Source organism: Pteropus alecto, unplaced genomic scaffold (genome assembly GCF_000325575.1).
Source record: "Pteropus alecto unplaced genomic scaffold, ASM32557v1 scaffold155, whole genome shotgun sequence".
NCBI lineage: Eukaryota > Metazoa > Chordata > Mammalia > Chiroptera > Pteropodidae > Pteropus > Pteropus alecto.
In genome coordinates this window covers 21,143,578-21,162,112 of record NW_006438113.1, presented here as the reverse complement: position 1 = coordinate 21,162,112, position 18,535 = coordinate 21,143,578, and the positions used below count along the sequence as shown (strand labels likewise).

At 36.8% G+C, this 18,535-nt stretch overlaps 1 protein-coding gene across 2 annotated transcripts in view; it reads right to left on the bottom strand.

Moving 5' to 3' along the window:
• The window catches only part of ANK3 (ankyrin 3), a 556,993-nt gene that overhangs the window by 150,623 nt on the left and 387,835 nt on the right, over window positions 1-18,535 (bottom strand). For both annotated transcript variants that reach the window (XM_025049361.1, XM_025049362.1), the window contains one exon: window positions 585-683. In XM_025049361.1, coding sequence (XP_024905129.1) covers window positions 585-683 — 99 coding nt within the window. The remainder of the gene's footprint in view (window positions 1-584; window positions 684-18,535) is intronic.

The following is an 18,535-nucleotide window of genomic DNA, read 5'->3' as shown; positions in this document are numbered from 1 at the left end:
ACATTTCTTTGTAACATCTTTGGAACTTTTTCTTCTTGCAAAACTGAAACTCTATGTCCACTGAACGATTGCTCCCCATTTTCTTGTCTCCCAGGCAACCACCATTCTACTTCCAATTCTGTTGGGTATATACCCAGAAGTGGAATTGCTGGATCATATGGTAGTTATATTTTTAGTTTTTTTTTGAGGAACCTCAATGCTGTTTTCCATACCAACTACACCATTTTGCATTTCTACCAGCAATGCACCAAGGTGCACGGATTCGTTTTAGTATCAAACTGACCGAACGGATAGTCTGCAGTGATGTGTAGTGATTAAATTCTTGAAAATTAACTCAACTAAAACTCTAGGTCTTAGACCTTAGCTTCTATAATTAAAGCCATGCACTATTTAAACGTATTAAACATTTATAAATATTGACCATCATTCCATTCTAAGGAGAAGAAAGTTGGCAATCATTTTCTAAGAGACTATAACAAAAGAAACAAAATTAAATCCAGTGTCAAACCAGTGCACAGGTATTAGAAAAAGTGTTTGTACTTCTTGAAAATAAGTGTAAATATGCACATGGATTGCACGCCTACCCGCGTTTTGGCATCGATTTTCGCTCCTCGGTCAAGCAGTAGTTTCACCATATTGGCATTTCCTCTTTTTGATGCAACATGTAAAGGAGTGATGTCATTCTGTGGAAGAAGAGAAAAAAAGTATAGTTTCTATATCTGCAGTTCAACCAAAACACTGCTTTCTAAATTGCCCCCAATTTACTTTAATTCTTTTTTTTTTTTTTTATAAAACATTGTGAACAGTATGCTTTAAACATTTCTCTCTGAACAGTCATTGTCTTCAGAAACAGACCCCCAAAAGATATGAATTTTAGGAGACACTTTGTGGGGTAGAGTCCAAGTTCATTTTATCTATTTCAAGTGACTGATGCATTTTGTTTTTTTTCTGTTAAATCCTGCGCCTTTAATATGTTTTCCTGTAAGTTTGTGTGATACATATTGGCTAATGAGTGGCTGACTAAGAAACATCTGATTAAGTCAGCACACACTGAGGTAAAGCAGCATCATGTCACTCAGAGCCTTGTCTGGGTTCATTTGAGCCCAAGATGTCAAAGAGAGACAACAGTAACTCCAACTGGGAAATCTGTCAGTACCGTAATAGTCACCGTGCTTCCCATGTACACTGGGCTAAAATGTGTTCACAGGCATTCGTTAATCTCACAGAAAACACTTTTTTTTTTTTTAAACTACTATGGAGGAACAGCCATATGTAAGGACAATATGACATTCCAATCATGGTCTCTTTAAATCCATAATTCCTCCTCCATGCTTCTTTACAGGTGCTATGATTATTTCCAGACTGCCAAGGAAATAGGTGTATATATGAAAAACATTCTCTATGTTGGTTCCTTATTCTGTGTAGCAGCAGTATGAGTTTAAAAGCTGTTGTTCACAAATATCAATCACGTGATAAATGAACTAGGGTCAAATGGAGTTACATTTTTTGTTGTTTGATAGCAGATAAAATATTTGCCACCAGGGATTGACCATTCCCTATATGTTAGGCACCGTGCTAAACTCTTTCTTATTCAATTCTCGCAATCCTCACAATGTCATATACAATCTGAATTATAAAATGCCCATTTTACAGATGCAGAAACATCTAGCAAAACCAATATTCAAACTGAAATCTGACATAAACTCATGGTTTAAAAAGCACTTTAAAATGAAAATTTTCAAATAGACACAAAGTTTGAGAGAAAAGCATGAAGAGCTTTATGCACTGACTCATCATCCTGTTTTAATAATTATCATTTCTTTTATCCTCCCTATTTTTTCTTGTTGAAGGAGTTGAAGGAGGAAAAAAATCCTAGGAATCTTATTCTATTCAAAAGTGCTACAATTTAATTGTCTCTAACAAATAAGGATGTTTTTAAAAAATCACAATATCATTATCATAACTAACAAAATACAAATAACTTCATAACACCAAGACCCTGGCAATGTTCAAATTCTCCCATTATCTCCAATAATCTCAGTTGGGTTGTTCAAGTTAGAACATCCATATCTTCTAAATTGAACTGTCCCTTCAGAATCTTTTAATCTCCATAGGAGCCCGACTCCACACTCTTTTTGCCATGTCCATATATTCATTGGAAAAAAAAAAAAAACCCTGGGTTATTTATTGTGTAGAATTTCCTACATTCTGGACTTGGCTGATTGTATCCTCATGGTGTGTTGTTTAGCACGTTCATTTTATCCTGTATTTTCTATACACTTTTCTAGTTAAATGCTTCTAGCCATTATACATTCTCCCATTTGAGGAACTCCTGATATCTCGTTATTCTTAGTTGCTAAAATATAAATCAGTAATTAATTAATTAAGTGAAAGAAAGAGACCTGAGTAAAATAAACTTGTTTTGGTAATGCTGGTGAGGAGTGGACAGAACTAGTGTCATTGCTCTAGACCAGCGGTAGGCAAACTTTTTCTACAAAGGGCCAGATAGCAAATATTTTTGGCTTTATAGGCCATGCAATCTTTATTATAACCACTCAGCTCTGCCACTGTAGCACTAAAGCAGTCATACACAACATGCATAGAAATGAAAGTGGTTCTGTTCCAATAAAACTTTATTTACAAAAACAGATGCTGGGCTGGAGTTGGCCTGGCGGCAGTGCTTTGCTGAACCCCAGTCTAGACCTATGAGCTTAACGACTGAAGATTTTAACTGTATTTAACAGGTTACAAAAGAGGAAGTAAAACTATATGCTGTGCATTGTACAGCTTTGATCTTCTTTGATGTGGACTATTTTTTGGTGTGAATGAAAGCTCAGAGAAGATAAACTTTTTAGCTATCTTGCTTGTTTCTGCTGTCGGAGTATAAGTGTGTGTCACTCTAATGACCCAAGCAGCACAGTGGATGGATTCAAGACCTGAGACAGCAGGTGTAGTGTCAGGCTAGGTCTGTAGGAAATAGTCTAACTGGAGACTTACTGAGCCCAAATTGAGATATGACACATAGAGCTCATCACTTCCCTATTGTGAGTCAGGGCTTAATGCTATTTCCCTTTAAAAATGTGCCCTTGCTTGGTTGAGAAGGACTTAATTAACCTTTATCACAAGCAGGCTAATTTTAGTGAGAGGAAGAACTCCATTTCTAATTTTGTTCTCTTCATGTACTCTCATATATCCGTGTACTCATACGGCAGATGTGCAGATATCAAAAAGGTGCCTGGAGTTTCTAACTCCCACATTTTTCTACACCTCTCCTCTCCTTTTAGGGGAAATATTTTATATTTCTACAGCACTTAAAGTACTGTAAATGGCTTATACTACTTAATTTCATTTTATCCTCACAACAATCTACTGAAGATAAATATTGTTAACTCTACTTGACAGATAAATAAACTGAGGAACAGAACTGATCGGTAATTTGTATATTTAAGAGGAAGCTAATCAGAAGCAGAATCAGAATTCAGTTCTAGACCCTCAGGCAGTGGTATTTTCATTTAGGGATTAAAATGCCTCTGTATAAAGACTAGTGTTTCTTATCATTGTCAAATGGAGCTTCTGGATGAAACACACACTTTTACATTCCCGAATCAGGTATGACTGCTCTGTCAATCAGAAACAAATCTATATGACAGCAGTACCTTTGGAAGACTCAATGGGACATTTATATTTTGATTCCTCAATTAACTAATACAAATGTTTATGCCCTGCTTACACACAAGGCCCGGTGCTACAGTTCCACTGTAAGCGAGCAACAAAATTATGTAACGCAAGCATATCAAAAGAGCTCAATGATGTTAGAGGGAAAAAAAGGACTTGTTTAATAGAATTCTCATTTGCAGTTGGTGAAATGTAAGTTTGTACATGCTTACCCGGATGCAATTAGGCAGGACATATGAAGCGCCTTCAAATCTATAACCATATATATAAGACAGAAGTTGACTGCCACGGTGGAAAGGGAAGGACCTAGGCACACGCCCTAACACTGAAGCTGAGACACATGAAAGACCCTTAGCCCAGCACAAGCCTAGCAGGAGCAGCAAGTAACAGTAGCCAACTGCGGAGGTCAGGCGGGAGCATGGTGAGAGATGTCCTCTGTGTAACAGGTGAGCAGGGAAAGCTGAGGGTGGTGCACCAACATCAAATAAAATTCGCTGACCACCCCCTACCCAGCCCCCTAAGCATAAGGCAAAGGCAGCCCTCCTTTAGAGAAATTTAAAACTTGACTAAATTGGCTCAACCTTCCACTTTTACAGCCTGACAGAAGACGAGGCATGCTTCTCTTCAGACAAAGATACTATGTACCTTGGTCTCTCCTGTTTTGCCATAATAGTCAGCATTCTATTTAGTAGGATAGGTGAACAACATGCATTAAAAGTTAGAGAACTTCAGCAAAGAGATATGGAATTTCTGAGTCAAAATGAAACACTTGATCAGAAAAATCACAATATCAAAAATTAATTCCTTCTATGGGCTCATCAGTAGATTTCACACATCTGACTTTAAAGTCATGTCAATATAAATGATCCAAACTGAAACACAAAGGGAAAAAATAAGAATGGAAAAGAAAGAATAGAGCATCCGAGAGACATAGGACAATATAAAACAGCTGACTAAAGTCACATAAGGAGAATGAGAAAATGGGGCGAAAGAAATATTTCAAGAGATAATGGTTAAGAATGATCTCAAAATAATGAAATATATTGAAGCACACATCCAAGAAGCTCAGAGGACAGCAAGCGAGATAAACAATAAACAAACTCCACCATGAGACATATCAGTGAAATTGCTAAAAATGAAAGAGAGAAAATCTCAAAGACAGAGGAACAACAGACATATTTCCTATAGAGAACAAAGATAATACTGTAATTACAGGAGACTACTTATCAGAAATTATGCAATCCCGAAAACAAAGAAGTGCCATCTTTACATAGTGAAAATAAATAAATGTCAAATAAGAATTCTACGCCCAGAGAAAATATCTTAAAAAAATCAAGGAGAAATGAAGACTCTTTAAGATAACCAAAAGCTAAGAGAATTCATTATGAGAGGACCTGTAATACAAAAAATGTTAAAGGAAGCTCTGTAGACAGGAATATGACACCAGACAGAAATTGAGACCTACACAGACATCTAGAAATGAAAAAAAAAAAAAAAATGAATGCAAATATAAAAGCTAATTGACTGTCTAAAACAAAAACATTTAACAATAAATTGTAGGATTTAAAATATATGCAAAAGTAAAATGTAAGACACCAGCTGCACATAGATGAGGGGAAGAATTAGAACTGTCCTATTGTCAGGCTCTCACACTACATGTAAAGTGATATTTTTGAAGATAGACTAATAAATTAATAATATAGGAAATACAATATATTATTAAGTAAAAAGATAGAATGTGAAAAATATGCTCTCATTTTTATACATAAGTATATGTATATGCACATTCTGAAAAGGCTGTAGAGAAATTGATCCAAATGTTAACAACATATCTCTTGGTGAAGATTACAGATTTTTTTTTTGCAGGCTTCTCTAAACAATTTCTATGCATCTATTTGGACAATTTACAGTGAAAATATGGCTGCATTTCTTTTTCATCATTACCTGCTTTGCAGCCCACCACCATCTCTGCCTCAGGTCCCTCTTTCTTCCCTCCGATAGTCATGGAATGGTTTTACCTGCTGTTTAACTTTCTTAATATTTAAACTTTGAAGGACCCTTTTAAGACTGGAGACATCCTGAAGGTAAATATATATTTTATTAATTTTTTTCTCATTAATATAGAAAATGGAGTAAGACTAGAATTAAAGATCTAAGTGTTTTTCTGAGAAGAAACCTGAAAACTTGGAGAAAAATGAATTCAACTTGAGTTTTGAAGCTGACCTGAATTCACTGAAAACAAAAAGTAAATGCTACTCTAATTCTGTATAAATTAGCTTTTGATAAAGTGTTTTTTCTTGTACCAAAGCTATATTCGGTGTGATGGAATACATTAACATTTCGGAAATTTTTGTTTTCTAACTGATGAGGACTTTTGAATTCTTTCAGTTTAATGACCTATTCCACAGATAAGGAAGAGACCAGGGAGGTAATGTAATTGCCTAGAATCACAGAGCTTGAGGCTTGGCCGACACTCTGGGGTTCCCAATTCCCAGGCACTGTCCCTTTCCTTTCTCTAAGCATTTTGGGCTCATTTAAAAATGACTATTTTCACCTCTAGCACAGTAGCATTTTATTTCATTTAACTTTTCCATTAAACTATTCAATGTAATCATTATTTACTTTAAAAAACTTAAAATGAAAATCTGATTAACCAACACCTTCCTTCTCTATTATTTATGCCTCCTCCACCCTTTTTTAAAGATGGTGGATAAAGACAAAAAAAGCAATCACATATATACACACATACCTTTTCCACACAACAATAAAGGAAATTGGCTCTAAAAATATTATATTAAACATTAACATGATTTGGATAAATATTAAGAATTTTGACTGAACAAAATTACGGTACTCAGTAGGTTTAATTCTCTCAACTTTATGGGCTGAAAACTTAATCAAATGCTGAACAAAACAACATGGACCACTGCTGTGTCCCCTTGTGTAGGGATCTGTATTCTCTCGTTATATTTTTTTTCAGTTTATTCATGTTCTCTTATGCTAATTTCCTTCTATCTTGATTATCTAATAAAACTTTTCATTTATAACCTACACTTCTGGAAGGCACTAATCACTGAAGTTGGAGAGTGAAAAAATCTCAATTCAGAACAAGTTTTATCTTCAACTTTTAGGGGGAAAAAAGCAGCAAATGACCTAACAAACAAGCTAAGATCTCTCTCTCGGGATATCTACGAATTCAGTATATTCCATCATATTCTTCTATAGTAATATATATTGCATATTACATTATATTGTATGATGTTATATTATACAATAATCATTTTTTATAATAAGATCCTCTAACTCCAAAAGTAAAAATTTTTACTATGCTTCCCAAACCATAAACTGTGTTAGAAATGTAAAGATTTTTAATAATGAGTTTAGAGGGTAGGGAATTCGATCCTGGTTCTAATATTATTTCAATTCCATTTCTTAACATAGGTCTAGTAGAAAGCACATTTCATAGGCAAGAAGAAGACTAGGCTCTAAATCTCTCTTTCATATACCCACTTTCTTGACAAACGATATTGGAAATGTGCTTTGTCCTCTATCAACTTATGTTTTCATTTGTATAATGGACAGAATGTCTCCAGTGCCTCTATCACAAGACTGCCAAGAAGAGATATGACATAATTCACAACAAAAGGAGAAAACTCACAAATATTCCATATCTCTTATTTATTTCACATACACAACAGCTCTAGAAAGAAGTACTTGCTCATTTTTTCCTTTAGAGATGAAGAAACTAAAACTCAAAAAATAAAAATAACTTGCCCAAGGTCACAAAGCTGCCATGGCACTCTGGAGCCAGAATATTTAGGTTCAAATCCCAGGCCTATTCCAGACTGCCTACATAGCCTTAGGGAAGTTTACTTAATTTTTCTGTGTCACAGATTTATTATCTATAAAATCAGGCTAATAGTAGTACCTATATTATAGAATTGTCTGAGGATTAAATGAGTTAATAAGCATGGAGTCTTAAGAATGGTGCTTGGCATTTAGTAAACACTATAAAAGTGTTACTTATTACTATTCTTTTTATTATTTCTAATATAGTATAGACATTTAAAAAAATCTCACCAAGACATTAGGAAAAATTGGGGTAGAAAGGACATGCAGACCTGAAATAATTGGTGACCTCTAAGAAGGTGCTAAAGCTGGCAGTTCTTAGGAGGAATGCACAGCTCAGCACAGCTCAGTCTATGAAAACTTCAGAAGGCCTGTGGCTCAGTAGATAGTGGCAGAGAGGAAGGGGAAGAAGGATCAGGGCCATGGCTGGCATAACATGATAGGTACACGTGATGTATAACATGACATACACGACAGACCATGATAGAAACACGTGAATGTCATACTTTTACAAACGGGTGCTTGTAAGAAACAGCTACCTCTGCTGGAAAATGGCAGAATTGCTTGCCTATTATTTCTTAACCTCTCAGCTATTTCTGAAAAACTCAGCTGTGGTGGCGCCTTTAGGAAATAATCACAAAAGCAAGATCATTTCTGCAACTCCACAAGGGAAATATGAGCCATTTCCTATCTTACCTGTAATAAAAAGCAGACTTTTCAATCTATTTTAATATATAGAAAGGGCAGTTGATTTCTGATCTCCACCCTTTCTCTCCTTTCCTTTAAAAATGTCTGGAGAGGTTATCACTAAATGAAAGAGTGAGTGGATGATAACACTCGAAATTTTTTAGATACTGATTAAACAATATTACTATTTTTTGTTTACTTCCCAAATAATTAAATATTAAATTGAGAAAGAATCTGGTATCTTCTGCTAATTCTTACCAATTGTAACAATGTTTGCCTCTAAGTTATTATTATGCTTTTAAGAAAGTAAGTGGCCAAACAAGATGTCTAAGAAGATTTCAATGTGATAATGGTTTGCATTTAAAACACATACATTTTAAGATTTTTATGTTTTTATTCTAGTCTCATACTTTAACACTATTCCTACTACAAATAGAAACAAAAATAATTAGTAAACAGGTACACAGAGAAAACACAGGAAAAACATTTCAGTATGGTTTACTAGCATTGTTGTTCACTCCACAGATACATATCTTTTAAAAAATCTTTTAGCCTCTGAAAGGAGAGTATGCCACCTCAAAACATGCCACTTTGGTATAAGGATTGTTTTGAGCTCTCTGTCCTCTTCCTTTCTGTCTAAAAGCTGAGCATACATTTCCCTTGCCAGGAAGAGGAGGATTACTCATCAATGGAGAAGGCTCGATTTGAATCTGCATAACAAACCTTACTATATGACCCTTATCTGCCATTAGCTTTCCCACCATATGTCTATCCTCCCAGAATTTGCCAGCCCTAGAAGCCCAGACCCCCTTCCCTTTGACTTGTCACTTCTACAAAAATTTATTGCCCTTTTGTTAGAAGAGTATATAAGCCTCCAGGGTGTAATTATTGCTTTGGGTCTTTGTTTCTTTTCTATGAAGGACTCTTTATGGATACATAAACCTTTTCCTCTGTTAATCTGCTTTTTAATTTGCAAGACCTCAGTTTAATTTGCAAGACCTCAGGAACTGAACCTAAGAGGACAGAAGAAAAAGTTTTTTCTTCACCTACAAAGTCAGATTTGCTAATCTCCAGACACAGAACAGGTACTCAAAAAATGTTTAACAAATAATATTTAACAGTCATATTTTTCATACGATGTAGAAAAATAAAGAATTGAACTCCTATTCCCTTTAATTACCTTGAGAATATAAAAACTTTTTTCCTGTAAATTTTTTCTTCAAGTCTTGTCTGATAGTTTATTTTTACAACAGATTTATTGAGATATAATTCACATACCATAAAACTGACCAATCTAGTGGTTTTAGCATACATACAAAGTCGGACAATCATCATTAATATTTATTGTATTTATTTAGAACATTTTCATCATCCTTGAAAGATGCTGTACTTGTTAGATGAGTACTAGACTTACCAGGGTAATTACTTCATAAGGTACATAAATGTCTAATCATTACACTGCATACCTAAAACTAAAATATTGCATGTAAACTTTGAAAAATAAGCTAAAAAACCCCCCCCATACCATTATGTCCCTGTAGTCCCTGGCAACCACTCATCTACTTTCTGTCTCTATGGATTTGCCTAGTCTAGACATTTCATATAAATGGAATCATATAGTATGTCACTTTTCATGTCTTCTTTCACTTGAGCATAATATTTTCAAGGTTCATCCATGCTGTAGTATGTATCAGTACTTCATTTCTTTTTATGAGAATATCTAAGTTTTTAATGCCTTAAGAATGTCAGAAAATACATGCAAACAAATGATGCTTTTAATAATAAGGACTGGGAATTTCAAAGATATACGCAGAAAAATTACAAACAATGGAAGTTGAGAAAATAATCCAGCCTTCACAGTCAGGCACATAAGTAGGATAAAGATGATCTATTATTAATAATACAAGTATACAATAAACTCAGAAGCCCCCGTCATACTACAGTAATCACTAAGGTGACCACCATTGTTAGTAAAAGTCCATTTTCCTCTTCATGAGTCTTTAATTAAATGAAATTGGTCTTTGTGGACAAAGTCTTTTTCTCTTCTCCAGTTGTAGTAACTGCTAGCTTATTCGACACCACATTTTCTCTCCCTGTGCTTTCTGGATAAGGACATTAAGTCCACACAAGTCTTGTTGATCCTGACACTGAGGATACTGCTGTCACCGACACTTCCTCAACCTCACTGCCTTCCCACAGAGACCAACCAACTCCATTTGATTAGATACCTGATAGTGTTGGGCTTCCCAAGAAGCAGCAGCAAATGCTGGGATAGTTGATATCTGTTGTGAAATTAGGCTCTGCATATTTGATCTGTTCTGCTCTTAAAAACTCAAGAGCTTAAGAATTTTCTTTTAAGGATAGTATGAGGCTCGTTTATTGTTAATACTGTCAGGGGCTTTGACTTGGATAAATAGAGGATGGCTCATCAACAACTCAGATAAGGTGCTTCCATGTCTCTCTCTAGTTCCAGCAAGTGATTTAGTACTGGGAAATACAGAGACTATTTAGAGTAAATATTCCATACCTCCATCTCCCCCCACCTACCCTCAGCTGCACACACAGTCCCAGCTGTCACCAGACGGGCAGGGAAACTAGGACTGAAACTGGTTTTGGATGTCTTCCTTCAATTACAAACTCCTCTTCCACCTTTGTACCGTTGAATGTTACACCTCCCTGAGGTTTTGGAGATATCTTGTCTGGTGCTTTAAATTTAAAAAATGTTTAATTATAAAATTTCCATCTTAACCATTTTTAAGTAGTTTAGTAGTGTTAAGTACATTCATATTGTTATGTAACCAACCTCCAAAACTTTTTTCATCTTGCAAAACTGAAACTCTATATTCATTAAATAATTCATTTCCGTCTTCTCTAGGCCATGGCAAAATCACCCATTCTACTTTCTGGTTCTATGAATTTGACTATTCTCAGTATCTCTAATAAATGAAACCATAGAGTATTTGTCTTTTCGTAACTGGCTTATTTCACTTAGCAAAATGTCCCCAAGGTTCATACATGTTGTAGCACATGTCAGCATTTCCTACCTTTTTAAGGCTGAATAATATTCCATTGTATATATAGACAACATCTTGTTTATTCATTCATCTGCCACTTCTGGTTGTGAGATTCCTGTTTGATCACTGTGAATGAATCCACCTTTCTCCCTAAACACCACCCCTACGCCCCCAACTCTGTCTCCGTGCATTTTCTAAGTAGGGCACTCAAAAAACTGTCTCCCATTAGCTCAGATTGTGAGACTCAGACACTTGATCTCCACACTGGGCTAAAGAGCGCTACCTTTATAGATACTGAGTACGCTCATGTTTAATGCTTCTTTGTGCTAAACAAACAAACAAACACACAAACAAAAAACAACTTTCACCTTCTGGCCACTGTGAATAATGCTGCTATGAATGTGGGTATACAAATATCTCTTCAAGACCCTGCTTTCAGTTCTTTTATAGACGTACCTCACAAGTGGAGTGGCTGGATCATATGGTAACTCTACAGTTAACCTGTGAGTAACCTCCGTACTCTTTTCCATAGTGGTTGTACTATTTTATATTCCCGCAAACAGAGCACATGGGTTCTAATTTCCTCAAGTCCTCACCAACACTTGCTTTTTTCTATTTTCATATTTTGATAGCGGCCATCCTAATGGGTGTTTAATATATGCTTTTAAAATATTTTTTCCACTATATATTCCAAGGTTTCCATAATTCCATAAACAATGAGATATTTTGGGGCACTGAAGACTGAAACAGTAAATACCTTTTTATCTTGTAAGAATTTTTTTAAGAAAAAAATGTTCTGCTAAAAAAAACCCCCGATACCTACTAATTTAGACCAAGAAATTCTTTGTTTTACATGAGAATAAATGAAATTACAATGAAAAAAAAAAACCCTACCAACTGTTAGGCTCTTATTTTGTGCAAGCCCTAAGAGACATGCATCATCTCATTTAATCTCCACAACCACCCATGAATTAGATGCTATTAACTTAAATTTACAGGTAAGCAAAATAAAGCTGGAGGAGCCACAGGTCACGTGGCTAGAAAATGCCTGAGCTGGGATTTGAACCTAAGTTGTCTGATTCCAAAGCTGTGCTGGCTCTTTCACAGAGGGTCATATAGGAGAACTATATCCCGAATGTGAGTGAATCTCCTCTTAATTTGGGCAAACATTAGCTCTAGCTCTGAATTCAAGTAGCATAATATCTTCGCTAAAAATGCTGTGGACAAATTTCTAACCAAAAGGAAACAACGTGTCTCAAAGCTAATAAAAATATTCAATATCTAAAAGAGTGGCTCATTCAACTCTGTCATTTTATTTATGTTTAATTAATTAATTAATTATTTTAATTGAAGAAATGATTTAAATTTTGCCCCCATCTACCTCTCCCCACCCCCCACCCCTTTGGTAACCACTAGTCCATTGTCCATGTCCATGAGTCTGTTTTCAATTCTATCATTTTAAAGAAGAACTCAAGGCTTTCATTTTTCTTTACAGGTGTCACTATTGGTGATGATTCAAAAGTAGCCTGTTATCTGGGTTACAGTAAAGCAAGCCCCTCCTAGCTAGAAATATCTATGAGAAGAGACATGTAATAATTGAACTGAAAGGGGTATTAAAAGTTTAATTATAAAATCATTAGTTGCTTCCAAATGTTGAGGAAAGTTGTTTTAAATGTTTAATTATTTAAAATGATATAACCTAATATCTGATTTTCTGTAATGTTTCTAATGAATACTGTAAGTTAAAAAAAAAAGGCCACCCCTTTTTCTAATACTCTACCATCAAAATTTCTTAAAAACAAAAAACTTACAGGGCTTTACAATTACACCTTTTCCACAAACCTATATCATTTCTGATAAATCTGGAACTAAATTAAAATCTGTGTTGAATATTTTTCTTTCTCCTTCAGAACGTAAATCCGGGAGTCTTATGAGATGTCAGTTAACTTGAAAATGTTGGCTTCTCAGGTGTCACACCCTCACTTGGTCTTTGCATAAACTGAACCCTTGCTGAAGTTTCAAACATGTCAGGAAATGAAAACAATGCCTTTGAAGTTTCTAAAGAAAGATGGTTTAGAAAAAAACAGTCTGGTGCCACTGGCCTTATCTGTGTGCAGTGCGCCCATTCTAAGGAGACGCAACTGCTCTTTCAGGATCCATGAGGACCACGTGGCTACCCAGAGGCTATTACCCCATCCTCATATCCCATCCAGGCACTGCTGCTGCTGCCTGATGGTCATGCACTGAAGCAGAACCAAACGAGTTTGAAAGTCTAGATTCAAATCCCTGTTCTTCCATTTTACTCCCAGTAGGACCTGGGATCTGTTTCCTCATCTATAAAAACATCTATTCTTGTGAGTCTCAAATGATGCACTGTACATAAAAGTATTTTGTAAGCTGTAAATATGATGTAAATTTGAGTTACATTTACTAAGCGGTTATAAACACAAAGATAACTGTTACAAATGAATTATTGAGATTTCTATGGCTCAACTTTGGACAATTTATATAGAGAAAGATTTTCATAGCATGGCCTCAGTCAACGTTTTCTAATCATGCCTGATCAGAAGCAGCACCTAAGAAACTTGTTAAAAACACAGATAGCAAGGCCTTGCCCCAGATGTACTGATTCCAGATCTAGGGGAATAGAGGCTGCTGGCCCACTGGAGAAAACTGGCTGCAAGGCTCTGACTTGGAGGCTATAGAAAAATGGCTTTTAACTCAGAGAGACTTGCTCCTTTTAGAGAGGAGCCTACTTTGTGTTTCTTACTAGAAAATATATATTCTGCCTTTCTGTCGTAAGGCCATTAAGTTTCTAATTATCAAGAGTTCATATCAAAACATGATCATCAGGGATTCAAAGATGCAGACCTGATAGAATAGTGGAAACGTGAAGGCACTATATTTTAGAATGAATTTGATGATTTGTCAGTTTTTAGGTTTGCTAATCTTTTAATTAAAATGTTCTTATATGTGTAATGCGCTTTCTTAGTAAGAAAAAACCCTTTAAAATATTTTTTTAAATGTTCTTAATTTATTTTGCAGTTCTGGCGCAGGCAGAGAATGAATCGCCAGCTGGTGCAAGAGAGGCTGCTGTCAGCTCTGCTTTTCTTGTGATGATCCTGGATTTGGTCCAAAGCTTAGTATACATCGCCTCCAAAGTCGGAATAGTATGAACCACACAGTCGAGTGTAGTTTATCTTACTTTACTGTTTTTTATTGTCTTATTTTACTTTACTTACTTTACTATTTCTTGGCTCAAGCTCTACCACCTTAAAGCCGTGTGGCTTTGCACAAGTTATTTAACTTCTGGCTCACTAGTGTAAAACAGAAATCATACCCAAACTTCACTGGACTACTGTGAAGAATAAATGAAATAATATATAGGAACTTATTAGAGTACCTAGGACCTAGTAATAAATGAAAAGTATTACCTAAATTGGTTTGAATTTCGTGTTTTTTCTACTTTATAGTTCGAGGTCTCAGTAGTAAGAGCTAAAAGGAACCTCAGGGTCTTCTAACCCAACCACTCTTAGAGCTGCATCACTTGGGGAAGCTGGATGCCTCTGAGGACACAACCCAGACTGAGCAGGAACTTCCAAGCCCTTGTTAACCACCCTGGGACATCCCACCTTTCTGTGTCTTGGCTGTGAAGAGATGTTCAATCCAGTGTGTCTCGGTGAGAGTCTCAGTGGCACTTTGGTTGTGAAGTTGTTATTGAGCCATTCTGGCCTTCCCGTATTACATGCCAGCCACAGTGACAACCAAAAACACCTCTATAAATTTCCAAATCTTCTAAAGAGAGTGGTGCTCCCCCTTCTCCTACTGAGAACCAGTGGCCCTAGTAGGTCTTCAGAGAAGTCATCTCTGAGGAGAGGAGCATCATGTCAGGAGTCAGACATGTTTCTCCCTGCAATGACTCCCTTCTACCTGCAGGGTCAAGGCCAGTGCCCTCAGCTCAGCCTGGGATTCAGAGAGTCCCTTTCCCCAGGTTGGACTCTATGCATCTCCAGTCTTATTTCACTTGTGTAAGTGGGCTTCACTCTTCATTCTTGGAGTTGATTCTAATCCCTGTATTTCCATCACAGCTCAGTTTTCCAATTTGTTCTTTTGGCTATGCTGGTCCATGCTGATGATCTCTTACCTGAACTTGTTTCCTTTGAACTTCCTGCTTTGATTAGGGAGAGAGCCAGTAAATGATCATGTGTTCCCTGTTCACTCATTTGCAACCTTTTGCTTCTGCCAAGACCTAGTCTCTTCCTTCACCTAGGTGCCCACCTTTCCTTCCTTTATATACTCAAACCACCAGAAGAACAAGAATTTCTCATGGGAGAACCTGCAGTGCTCAGGAGGGGACCAGGTGCATCTGAACAGATCCAAATGCACTGAGGACAGTGTTCTGGAATGTTCAGCAGAGGGGCCCAGTGGCCCTTTGCCGTTATCTGAACTCATTGGAGGAAATAAAAATTCTACAGCTAATGAATAATTCTCTTATGAGGTGCATATAAATAAAGCAAGCTCCTACCTTAATAGAACTTCACAGAATTTCAAAATAGGATTTATTCAGGTCATTTAAAAATGTTCTCAGAGCAAGAATTCTAGAGCGGCACTGCAGAAGGCAGAGCACATATCGAAAAAGTGATGTCACCTGCTTGACATGTCATGCTTTACACGTGAATGTGTCTTACAACGATGGGTCCCCTCCTGGATGAAAGCAATAATAAAACTTCTATGAACATGGCTATGACCCTTGCCTAAGTGTCATGGGTCGAGCACTGTGCTAAGCAATTTGTATGGATTATTTTGTTCAGCCGTCACAATGATTATGCAATAGGTATTATTATTGGACCCACTTTATGAATGATAAAGCTAAAGCATAAATAACTTGCCAAAGAGCACACAAAGTAAGCTGCAGGGCCAGTGTGGGCCCCCTGCAGTTTGCCTGTGACACTGTTTGCTCTGATACTGTACTAATACCTATTCTCTATCGTGAAAGGGAAGGGAAGCCAAAGGCCACCTCCATCACTGTCAGACAAGGCGGTCTGGCTGAGAAGAGCTTGTGGTGACTGAAATCTCTCTCGTCTTGCTGTTAAGAAAGCAGCAGGCCATGCGAGGAAGGGATTTGTCCTGGGCCACGTCGGTGACTGATGATATGGCCAGGAACACAGCCACGGGTCCAGCATGTGTATCTTCCCGCTCTTCTCCTCACTCCACGTTGCTACAACTTCACCTCTTCAGGCAAGGGCCACCACAGATCCCATAACGCACAGTAAGATGTCAGTAAGTTCAAAGGTACTTATGGATTTAAAATAAAAACATTCCTTTAAAAATTACGTAAGAGATTCTCCTTTGATGTGGCATTCAGGGAATGAAATGCAAAAGGGAGGAATGAGACTATGAGACTACCTTACAGCAAGTTCTGTGTAAAAGGTATATCCCTCACCATTCTGCCGTCTGCTTACTAATTGGTTTTGTTCCTCCTGAGATGTTAATATCACTATGGCAACAGGAATATGGTTCATGCAGTAGCCATATAGCTTCTTTCTCATAACTCACATTCCTTTGCCAATGCTCTCAAATTTCCATTTTCATTTTGAAGAATTATATAACCCATTTTTAAAAAAAATGTCTGTCATTAATGTTGTTAAGCTTATACCATAAGATAAACCTATATTTGAAAAGTTGTGTCAATAAAAATGAATATTTATGTGTGTATTTCATCTTTGTAATGACAGATAATCTAAATGTTAAGAAATATAATAGGACTATCATGGGTGGTTTTTATTTTTTTGTTTTACTGTATTTAATTAAAAAATGAATTGTATGATGAGTGGAAATGTATTTAAAAATATATTTGCAATGGTACCACCACACGAACCAAAACAGAATCTCCAGAATCCTTACACTTTTGCTGCCTAACAGCCCTTTATCTGCCTCTCATGTAATGGTACCTTGGACATAATAATGAAGCCACTGGAATGTTATAAAACCACTGTTATAAAACCATTGCAAATGTCAGCCACACTCTCATTGAAGCGATGCTCATATCGCTTCCCCATGTTTGAGTAACTGATGTTTGAGTTTTGTACATATTATCTCAACAATCTCAGAGCTGAAGTGGAGGTATAATGAAGTATACCTTGCCCATGTTTGAGTAACTGATGTTTGAGTTTTGTACATATTATCTCAACAATCTCAGAGCTGAAGTGGAGGTATAATGAAGTATACCTTGCCCATGTTTGAGTAACTGATGTCCTTTCTAGTACCCCCTGGTGGTGGCCTTGATGAGGTCTTGATAGCCCACAGCCCGAGGCCCTGCCTAAAAGACCCTTAAGTGAATAAAGCTTGGCAGCAGCCCTTGCTCACCAGTGTTTGTTCTAGTTTTGTCTTCTAGGGTCATGTGCATTGCTGAAAAGTAAGTCTCCTCAGTGCTTAAATAAACTTGCGACTTGGTGTCTGATGCTCAGTACTTGGGCTTGGTACACTGGCCTAAAATTCTACTATTAGAATCCTATGAATATCCTATCTCCCTTATTGCAGCTGACATCAGTTTGGGAAGAATTTCCCCGACGCCGAGTGAGCTTCAGTCTGACATTCTAATATACTAGGAGAGGACCAGGGCTTGAGGAAAGCAGGTTTAAAAAGGTGCTGGGTCCCAGGAGTAGTGTGCATAAGGAGGAAAGAAAGTCATTTCTTCATTCATTCTTGAATTCAACAAATATATATCGGGTCCTTTCCAGTGCGAGCTGCTGGCTGTACCATAAGGTTTCCAAAGTGTGTAACAATACACAGGTCTGTCCTTGAGGAATTCAAAGTCTTGCAGATGAGGTGAAGAACAAGACGTGGAAGGTATTCTTCATTATACCTCCACTTCAGCCCTGAGATTGTTGAGATAATGCATACAAAATGCTTAAGAAAGAAGCTGGAACTTAGTAAGTATTCAAATTAGAACTACTGTATATCATTATTACTATAATTTTCACCTACAGAAGAAAGGAAGAAATCAAACATCACTAACAAGCAGGTTCCTTGATGTGTTCACATTTGGAGCTCTCTGGCTGAACGGAGTGCAGTGGAACATCTGGTGGCTCCATTGGAATGTCCAAGGTACCATTTCATGAAAGGCACATACAAATCCCTGCCTTCTTACAGTACAGCAAGGAATGGTTCTTTGGAAAGGAAATGCCTGCCTCTCTAAGTGGCAAGAAATACATTCTCTGTTGCTGAGTCCTTCACTGGAAAATTGAGATTAAGTTAATTTTAAAGCCATTATCACAGAGGCAGGCACATGGTAAGCACTGGGGAGGAGC